The sequence below is a fragment of the Prionailurus bengalensis genome, chromosome B2 (assembly GCF_016509475.1).
Source record: "Prionailurus bengalensis isolate Pbe53 chromosome B2, Fcat_Pben_1.1_paternal_pri, whole genome shotgun sequence".
Taxonomy (NCBI): Eukaryota; Metazoa; Chordata; class Mammalia; order Carnivora; family Felidae; genus Prionailurus; species Prionailurus bengalensis.
Genome location: NC_057349.1, coordinates 39,535,862 through 39,545,835, shown reverse-complemented (window position 1 = coordinate 39,545,835; position 9,974 = coordinate 39,535,862). Strand labels below are relative to the sequence as shown.

General features: G+C 55.3%; 1 protein-coding gene across 3 annotated transcripts; it reads left to right on the top strand.

The window, feature by feature from the left end:
• Nucleotides 1–98: 98 nt before the first annotated feature.
• Nucleotides 99–9,759, top strand: FRS3 (fibroblast growth factor receptor substrate 3). 3 transcript variants are annotated; one of them, XM_043591376.1, is made up of 8 exons: nt 127–199; nt 1,695–1,715; nt 1,809–1,952; nt 3,246–3,334; nt 4,419–4,605; nt 7,039–7,200; nt 8,049–8,206; nt 8,483–9,759. In XM_043591376.1, the coding sequence occupies exons 4-8, from the start codon at nt 3,269–3,271 to the stop codon at nt 9,395–9,397; spliced, it is 1,488 nt and encodes a 495-aa protein (XP_043447311.1). In that variant the 5' UTR covers nt 127–199; nt 1,695–1,715; nt 1,809–1,952; nt 3,246–3,268; the 3' UTR covers nt 9,398–9,759. The 3 variants fall into 3 exon arrangements, with proteins under 3 accessions (XP_043447310.1, XP_043447311.1, XP_043447309.1); XM_043591375.1 differs by lacking the exon at nt 1,695–1,715 and having other exon boundaries at nt 99–199; XM_043591374.1 differs by lacking the exon at nt 127–199 and having other exon boundaries at nt 283–1,952.
• The last annotated feature ends 215 nt before the right edge of the window (nt 9,760–9,974 follow it).

The window sequence follows — 9,974 nt, the reverse complement described above, 5'->3', positions numbered from 1 at the left end:
CCTCCAAAGGGACCTTCTAGGCTGCGCGCCTGTCGCCCCCGATCGGGTCCGCCCGCCCGCAGCGTCTCGTTGGTGTTGCCGGTGACCTCCGACCCCGCGACCGCGGGGCGGGGCGGGGAGGCCTTAGCTCCGGGCGGGCGGCGGCAGCTGCAGCGGGACCCGGGAGCGGGGCCCGGCGCCGCCCGGGCCGCGGGGCGATGTGAGTCGGGGCGCGGCGGGGCGGGGACGAGGCGGTTCCACCGAGGCCGCACCGCGCCGCGCCGCAGTCTCCGCTCCCTCCAGAGGAAGCCCAGGGCGGGCGGGCGGTGGAATCCCGGGGCTGGGGGCGGGGATCCAGGGACTGCGCGCGGCCCCGACCTCCCCCATTGCTTCCCAGTGTCTGTAGAAATTCCCCTGACAACCCCGCAACCTAAATCTGTCGCTCACGCCCCAGAACCACCCCACCCCCACTCACCTCCGGACACACCTTCGCTAGTCCTGGAGCCCTCAACCCCCTCACTCTTGCGAATTCTGTTACGCCCGCAGAGCCACCATTCTCCGGGATGCCCCCGAATGCTTCCAGAGCTCTGTGGCTCCTCTGATCCTGCATACGCCCCATTCTCCTTGCACCATGCTCAAATGCAAAAAAACTTGCCCACGTTTCTCTGAGCCCTCTTACATATTTTGAGTCCCCATAATCCCTGACACTCCGCATCTCCAATCCATACGTATCCCAGACCTGAGCCCCCTCTTCCTGTCTCAGCCAACGTAACCCCCTTCAGTGAAGTGTCATGATATATCCTGATACCTTAAAGACAAATGAAGGGGACAGAAAAAGATGCAACACCCTCCCCCATCTTGCACCCTGTAGTTCTTGGTTTCACCCTCAGACTCCTTTTTGATGGCTCAAGCCTCGGTATTTTCCCAGCTGCCCGTCTTTAGGCTGTGTACATCTCCCTGAGCCTGCTTCCTTCTTCCAGAGAATAAGCCAGACCAGGGGGTGGGGGTCCTTTTATCTGGGAAGTTGTCTGAGGAAGCAGAGCCCAAGGGGCCCTGGGAAAACATACTGCTTCTGGAAAGCAGGAGGGTGGGATTTCAAGGATCTCCAAGGTCCTGGCTTGTCAATTTGTCCACCTGGGGCTCCAATCTCTGAAATTTTGATTTATTGTTAGCATGTATGTTAAAAATTTTAAGCCTTTCAGAACTTGGAGAACAGAAAGTCTATCAGGTTTCCAAATGTGAGATTGAGGAAGCTTGTTCTGGAAGAGGCAAATGTCCATTTTAGTGACGTTTTTTCTATGCACTTCTAGAAGTTATTTCAGCGAGAAACTCTGCAGGTTACAGATGTTTCCCTTGAAAACTAAGGCCTTGAGGTGGGAGGTCGACTTGCCAGAGTCTCCCAGATGCTTAATGGCAACAAAACAGACTAGAAGATTGGTTTTCTGAATCTTAAGCCAGCGTTCTTTCCCATACATCATAGTGTCCTTTTGAGAAAGCTCTCTGTAAAGTTCCCCACAAAGGTAAAGTGGTGGTTTTGGTGTTGGTTGTAACAGGATTCAGATGGGGTCGGGGTCTAGAGGTAACTTAAAAGGTTGCCTCAAACTCAAACTCATTGCTGCTGTGGGAATCACTCCCTCTCAGCGCCTGTGGGGCTTGGAATTGGTGGCCCCTTTGCCCTTGATCTCACTTTCTTCTTTGTGTTTCTGTCCCCTTAGGACCTGGAACAGATAATCCAGGTGGGATGGACTGACAGCAAGTGAGTTTCATTAACAATTGGGGGCGAGGATGAAAGGTTTCCACTAACCTGTGGTCTCTGTCTCCTGTGCTAGGTGAGCCCCAGGTGTGTCCCAGAGGGATCCAGGTGACTTCTCTGCAGACTACCTGCCATGACGCCCCACCAAGAACAGGGGGAATAAAGTGGGGGTCCTTCCCCATGCCCCTCCCATGGTCAGCTCTCCAATGGCCTGGGTGAGGTGAGAGCTGTTTATAGGAGCCACTTTTCTGGAGTTTTCCAAGTTGGGAGGAATGGGGGATATAGGTCAGGATTGCTCAAGGCTCTACACGTTCAGTGGGAGTTCTGGAAGGATATCTAATCCTACAGGTTCATTTCTTGTATCGAGTTGCAACCCATTCTGGTTGGGATCGTTCTGTGCATTTGCTTGCTCCCGTAGGTCTTTCAAGCTTGGTGGTGTCCTCTCCATTCTAGACAGAGGCCCAACCATTGTGACATATACTCCAAGTGCCATAATCCTGGAGGGAAAAGCCAGATAGTAAGTCCTCTGGTCTCCCCTTTAGATGAAGGAGAGAAAACCCAGCATTTATTTTTCCCATGAAGAAATAGCTAATCGAGGTTATAAAAAGTGTGCCCTGTTTTAAGTTCGGTCTTCTTACTGTATCTTTTGACCATAATATAATACCCCATGGAAGAGAACGTCAAAAAGATAAATTTGAAGTAGATGTTGGGATGGTAGTGAGGGAAAAAAAAGAGAATTTGGGAGATGTGGGAAGGGTGAGGTGGAAAAGAAGATAAAAAAAAAAAAAAAATGAAAGGTCCAGGCTAAAGTGTCGGGGACTGCCCAGTTACAGTTTGTTTGCTAAATCTGAATGAGGGCCCCAAACTAGCACCCACCTCCCCCTGAAGCAAACCACTTCTTCTGGTTCCCTGCTTGTATCCATTCCCTTCTTTTCCTGCAGCCCAGGCTTCCCTTCGCTTTCATTACATCTGTCAAAATCCTACTCACTTCTCAAGGTCACGGTCAAATGGTACCTCTGAGAAGCTCTCTTCCATCCCTCTGTCAGAATTAATCTTTAACACATCCTCACTGGAATTAATGTTTATCCAGTGCATGCCTGGCCCTGGATTGAGAGTGTGAATTTCTTAAAAAAAGATTTTTTTTCCAATGCTTATTTATTTTTGAGAGAGAAAGAGAGACAGAGACAGAGACAGAGAGACAGAGTGTGAGTGGGGGAGGGACAGAGAAAGAGAGACACAGAATCTGAAGCAGACTGCAGGCTCTGAGCTGGCCGCACAGAGCCCGACGTGGGGCTTGAACTCACAAACTCTGAGATCATGACCTGAGCTGAAGTCGGACGCCCAACCAACTGAGCTACCCAGGCGCCCCGAGAATGTGAATTTCTTCGAGGAGGGACAGTGTCCCACTGTGCCCAAGAGTAGGTGATCACAACGAGGTCGTTCTGCCAGAGTCTCCAGAGTGAGGCTTTTTGGAGCTGACCTCGATGACCTTATCCCTTATGTTTTTCCCTAGGGCGGACTGGCTGCTCTGACACCATGGGGAGCTGCTGCAGCTGCCTGAACAGAGACAGCGTCCCAGACAACCACCCTACCAAGTTCAAGGTACCCACCGCCCCCTCCTCTCCTGAGCTCTCCCAGCATGGCCTCCTGGGCTCGGGCCAACCTGTTGAGTTGCCTCTGCCTCCCTAGAGAAGGTGAAGGGACAGGCTGAGGTTGTGGCTCACTAAGATGCCTCAGAGCTGCTGAAGTGGCCTGGGGAGCGGGGCCCAGGCTGCTGCCAGTGCTGTGGTTCTCCTACGCCGTTACTAACTACAAAGAATGAAGAAATACCGTGATGAAAAATCGTGCTTTTAGAACATTCATTCCTGCCAATTTATCTTTGTAGCTTTACATATATATGTATGTATGTGTATATATATGCATATATGTATGTATGTATATGTGTGTATGTGTGTGTATATAAATGTGTACACACACATACACGTATGGTGGTTTTTTTGGAGAAAACAACAAAAGTCTCCATTAATGGGTTAATATACATAAAGTATTTAAAGCAGGGCATAACACCTGAAAGCCCAATATTAGTGTTTGCTGTTCACTTTGGGAAGGTAAGGCCGGGCCCAGTGGACCTGTGCACCCCTGGCCACCTGCCACCTCTCACCTCCCTGTAGGGGGAGCCCCCTCCCTGCATTCAGCTTGTGAGGCACAGGTTTCTCCTGCTCACCAGAAGAGGGAGCCCTTAGCAAGGGCCTGGAGTTGGGGAGGGGGTGGAGAAGGTCTGTGTTCTGTCCTGGGCTTGACTCTCCCCCGGGGGTCTTAAGATTTTGAACTTATAATCGAACCCCTTCCTCCATTAGCATCTGGTCCTTGGATACAAGCGGTGGACCATCTGAGGTTATCTAACCTTGGCCGTCAAACCATCTGACCTTGGAGGTCAGCTAACCACCCCTGCCTCACTGCCCAGATGACAAAGCAGAGGCCTAGAGAGCTGCTGTGGGTCCTTGGCACTGCTTCATCCTCTTAGTCTCCCAGCGATCATTTGGCATCTCCGGGGAGTCTGGTAGAGGCAGGCGAGCCCCCTGACCCCCCCAGCCCTAGCCCTGCATTGGCCTGCCTCCCAATGGCTCTGGGACCCCTACATACTTGATGGGCTCACTCAATGACCCTTCTGTTCCCTGCCCCTCAGGTGACGAATGTGGATGACGAGGGGGTGGAGCTGGGCTCCGGAATCATGGAGCTAACACAGAGCGAGCTGGTGCTGCACCTGCATCGGCGCGAGGCTGTCCGCTGGCCCTACCTCTGCCTGCGGCGCTATGGCTATGACTCCAACCTCTTCTCCTTTGAGAGTGGCCGCCGGTGTCAGACGGGCCAGGGTGAGTACCGCCCCTGGGATAGGGGCGAGGGGCTGGGGCCGGAGGTCATAGCTCAGGGGACCATGGGGAAGCCTGTTGGCTTGGCAGGTGTTGCCCAGAGAAGGGAAGGTTGATGGCCAAGAGCACACAGCATGTTGATATGGAACTAAGTGGACTCCCAGGCCGGTGCTCCTTCTCTTCGGTCACTGCGGCCCCAGCCTGGGACCTTCTGTGGGGGCATTTGTTGCACAGCCCATGGGAAAGAGCCAGTGCTCCCGAGGCCAGAGCCTGCCTGGGAGAGCAAGCAAGTTCTTTTACCTCTGTGACCAGTTTTGAGGGACCCTTGTCCACTACACAGGAACAGACTTCCTTGTGGGCCCCCAAGTCCTATACCCTGGAGCCATGAACAGTGAAGGGTCAGGGTCAGGGTCAGGCTAGAGGCTCTGATTACCTTGGGCCTGCATGGCTTGCGAATGCTAGGCTTGGGGAGGCCAGACACTTGTGTCTCTGATATACAGAGTAACCCTGGAGAAGTTCATCCTTGTCTCCTGTCACCTGTGGGCAGCGGAGTATGATATGTTCTCCCTTCCTGCCCTTTCTCCCTGCAGCCAGGGGTCAGAGAGTAGTGATCATTCCATGAAGTCAAGGCTAGAGCCCGCCCTGGCTCTTTGAAGGAGTAGCATGGTCTCAGCTTATCTTGTAGGACCCGGGCCTGAGTTCTGCAGAGAGAACCTAGTACGGGCTTGTGTTGGATGCAGTTGGGGTTGTGACAGCAGGGTTGCAACGAACGAGCTTGTCTGATGAGGCCACCGTCACAGCAGTGAGCCTCTGACGTCCTGCTGGCTGCGAGCCTTCTCCTCCACACATCTTACCCTTTGGTCGTCTGAGGTAGGGGATGTTAAACACTGGCTGAGCAGAGAGAGGACAGGAAGGGGCTTCTCCTCCTCGTGGTATTTAAGCAGCAGTTGGGATCCCAGAGGGGTCGCCCTAGGCCCCCACACTGGGTTCTCCTAAAACTCCAGGCTTTCCCAGCCTTTTGTAGCCCCTAACATGTCTTGCCAGAAAGGTACTTTTCCTTCCCCACCCCCCTCCCCTTGCTGTCCATCCCATCCCTGCAAACCTCAGTTGTCCCATACCCCAGCCTGGTTGTGGTGCTCACACACACCCCAAGTAGCCTCCCCTGAGCCCTGGACCCTGCTGTTGCCAGTTTGGGGTAGAATTCCAGGCTGGCCCAGCACCCCAGGGACATCTTTGGAGCCCTTGAGTCACGGGTACTCAGCCCAGGCCTGCCGTCCCTGGGACTATGAGCTGATGCATTGGAATCTGAGGGGCCGTCAGGACAGCTGCATTGAGGAGACACAAGATGGCCTTGCCATGTGTGTCCTAGAGCGAGTCTGCTCGTCCTTCCTTCCTTCCAGCACCAGAGATTAAGTTCCATGAGGCCAAGGGCCCATCCAGAGTAGACATTCCCTCTCCGGCTAGGCAGTGGCTAAGTACCCAGGGAACAGGCAACGAACAGGACAGCTCTCCTGCCCTTGTGGAGCTTGGAGGTGGTTGGACTGGAGCCGAGGCTTGGTGCCCTGGGTAGAGCTCCTTTTTCTGGGGAGTGATAGGCAGAAGGAGACAGGGGCAGCATGTGAAGTGTCATCTAACACAGTCCAGCCTCTTACCCCTTATCTTCAGGGCACAGCCCCAGTGCATGCTTGAAATCACAGATACTACTGAACCCTGTATTCACCATGCATTCCCTTATACATACGTGCCCGTGATAAGGTCTCATGTATAAATGAGGCGCAGTAAGAGATGAACAACTGTTACTAGTAATAAGGCAAAGCATTATAACAACATACCGTAGGAAGAGCTAGGTGAGCGTGGTCTCTCTCAACATGCCTTACGGTAGCGCCCTCACCCTTGTGACCAGGCAAGATGATAACATGCCCGCGAGGTGGGAGGAGGTGAGGGGAGTGATGCAGGCGCTGTGACCTAGCGTGAGGCTGCTACTGACATTCTGACAGTCTGTCAGAAGGAGGCTCATGTGCCTCTGGACCCTGGTTGACTGCGGGTGATGGAAACTGCAGAAAGCAAAGCAGTGGATAAGGGGCAGCTGCCATCCTTTACTGCTTTGGTGTTTACTTCTCTTCCCCTCACCCGTGTTCACACACATCCTTGTGAACACGATTTAACCATGGGGGAGTATAGGTGAGGTATTAGATCTCTAGACAGTGGTAATGGATAGTGGGCGGGGGGACAGGAAGGGGCCTGGGGCCCAACTCCTCCCGGAACTCTTGGATTTTAGAGTATGCTCAGGATGAGGAGGGCACTTCCCGTCCCCTGCAGGCCTGGGACCGGTGTTCAGGGACATTTTCCTGAGCTTTGTGCGTCCGTTCAACCTCTCTGGTCCTTTCCTACTGGTACACGGTCAGAGGGGCCTCACTTCTTCCTCTCCTTCTTCAGGGATATTCGCGTTCAAGTGCTCCCGGGCCGAGGAGATCTTCAACCTGCTTCAGGATCTGATGCAGTGCAATAGCATCAATGTGATGGAAGAGCCAGTCATCATCACCCGCAACAGTCACCCGACTGAGCTCGACCTCCCTCGGGCCCCCCAGCCTCCCAATGGTGAGGAGACCCCGTCCTTGGCACCTCAGCCTCCACATCTGTACGCACAAGCACAGGCCCAGGCAGTGCCGGTCTTGGAGGCACGAGTCAGGCAGGCGGGTGGGATGGCTGGGCGATCCATGCTTCCAGGACAGTTGCCCACCATCAGATGACTCTTGGGGATGAACAAGTCCCCGTCTGGGCCAGTCAGGTGACTCATGCTGACGCTGGGGAGTCCTGGGCCTTGTATTGACTGATGGTCTGGGAAGCAGACGGGAAGACGTTGGGTTTCCATGGAAACAGCAGTCTGGAGCTATTTTGCTTCCTTCCGTCTACTGGGTCATACCCGGCTTGGTTCAGGCATCTTTGCCCATGACTGATTTCTGGAGAGGTTCCCTTAGCTTCTACTTATTTATTCACTGAGTCCACACTGAGCCCCTGCTGCATATTTTGCTCTCCATGCACTGGCCCATGGTAGGGAGCCGGGGACGGTGCGGGGGGGGGGGGGGGGCGGTGCGCAGAAGAAATAGAAACGCGGCCCCTGATGTCTGGGAGCTTCCCAGAGCTAGAATGAGATGAAGGGACAGTGACGACAAGGTGGCCTTAAGTGTTTCAGATAAGGCTGTAATGGGGGAAGTGGGGTTCACACTGAGCTTTGAGGGAAGGGGCAGGGTTTGAACCACCGAGAGGTGAAAGATAACAGGGGCTGCTGGTTCAGTAGAGCTAACCATCTGGGGGCCCTGGGAGCGTGTCCCCTCCCGTTGGAGGACTCCCAGGACACCACACATGCAGTGGCAGGTGGTTGGCAGGTGGTTGCAGTACCTCCCCCCCCACCACTGCTGACCTGGGCTTGTCTCCTGTGTGCCCAGCTCTAGGCTACACTGTCTCCAGCTTCTCCAATGGCTTCCTTGGCTGCCCAGGGGAGGGCCCGAGATTCTCAGCACCCCGGCGCCCCTCAACGAGCAGCCTGCGACACCCCTCGCTTGGGGAAGAGTCCACTCATGCCCTCATTGCCCCTGATGAGCAGGTGAGCAAGCAGCTGCCCTGCTCCTCCCCGTCGGTCTGGGTGGGGATGGGGGACCGGGAAACAGGGCGCCTCGTAAGGATCACGGGAGGGGAGGAACGTTGATAGGGTCCCTTACTGTCCCAGAAAGGGATGCAGCTTCCCTGGGAGGTGTGGAGGACAAGGAAGAGGGGGAAACTCCAGCACTTTTCCCCTATGCCTCTCTTATCCGTTCCCTTCTGTTCTCTCCACCTTCCCTGCCCTCGGGCCTACCTGCTTCCCTTGGACTCTTTCCCCCAGTCCCACACCTATGTCAACACGCCAGCCAGTGAGGATGACCACCGCAGGAACCGGCATTGCCTGCAGCCCCTGCCTGAGGGCCAGGTGCCCTTCCCCCCGCAGGCCCGGGGCCCTGACCCACGGGACCCCCAGGTGTTCCTGCAGCCGGGCCAGGTGAAGTTTGTGTTGGGCCCAACCCCTGCTCGGCGGCACATGATGAAGTGCCAGGGCCTCTGCCCCAGCCTGCATGACCCCCCGCCCCACAACAACAACAACGAGGGCCCTTCCGAGTGCACTGCCCAGCCCAAGTGCACCTATGAGAACGTCAGTGCGGGGCTGCGGCCAGGGGCTGGCTGGAGACTGAGCACGGAGGAGCCAGGCTGGAATGGCCTTGCCCACCGCCGGGCGGCCCTGCTGCACTATGAGAACCTGCCCTCCCTGCCCCCTGTGTGGGAGAGCCACGCCCAGCAGCTGGGGGAGGAGGCTGGGGATGACGGAGACTCGAGGGACGGGCTCACTCCCTCCTCCAATGGCTTCCCTGATGGCGAGGAGGATGAGACCCCGCTGCAGAAGCCCACCAGCACCCGGGCTGCCCTCCGTAGCCATGGCAGCTTCCCTGTGCCGCTGACCCGCCGCCGAGGCTCCCCGAGGGTCTTCAACTTCGATTTCCGCCGGCCGGGCCCCGAGCCCCCCAGGCAGCTCAACTACATCCAGGTGGAGCTGAAAGGCTGGGGTGGAGACCGCCCCAAGGGGCCCCAGAACCCCTCGGTCCCCCGAGCCCCTGTGCCCACCACCCACCCTGCCCGCAGCTCAGACTCCTACGCCGTGATTGACCTCAAAAAGACCGTGGCCATGTCCAACCTGCAGAGGGCGCTGCCCCGAGACGATGGCACTGCCAGGAAAACCCGGCACAACAGCACCGACTTGCCTCTGTAGGGACTTCCTTCCTCACGCTCCGCCTCACGCTCCTGTCCCCTGAACCCACACCCTGGGGTTCAAGGTTGCTTTGCAGAAGGGCATTGAGGTGGAACCAGATGCTTCCCTGCGCTGCCTGGGGTCCCCAAAGATATCAGCCACTGAGTCTCCTGGTCTCCAAGTTGGGGAGAAGAAGGGTGACCAGGCGAGGAGGGAGCTGTGACGTAAACTGTGAAGGGTTCCTGTGATGCATTTAGTGCCCTCCCGTTATGTCCATTTGTCTTGTCTGTCGTCTGTGTGTTTTCTTTAGTTGAAATTTGGAAACATTTTGTACCTGTTGATTTTATTTATCAGTTTATTTTTCTATTTATTGTTTTAAATGTAATTTAACATATTTATTATTAATATAATTATTTTTAAATTCTGGCTTGGTGAATGATGTCGCATTCTTAGGGAATCTCTTCTGGCATGGTTCTAGGTGGCAGCAGGGGAGGGCTTACAGAGGGAGGGGCTTCATTCTGGGCAATTTGGGGGTGGGTAGGGTTTTTATGACACATCTGTGACCGTTTCTTTCTCCCCTCTGAGAAGCCCTGGCCCA

Excerpts from the sequence above, each read along its gene's own strand:
- FRS3 (XM_043591375.1), top strand. The coding sequence starts at position 3,269 with ATGGGGAGCTGCTGCAGCTGCCTGAACAGAGACAGCGTCCCAGACAAC. Across the intron at positions 4,606-7,038 it reads CCGGTGTCAGACGGGCCAGG|GGATATTCGCGTTCAAGTGC; the intron begins GTGAGTACCGCC and ends CTCCTTCTTCAG. Across the intron at positions 7,201-8,048 it reads GGCCCCCCAGCCTCCCAATG|CTCTAGGCTACACTGTCTCC; the intron begins GTGAGGAGACCC and ends CTGTGTGCCCAG.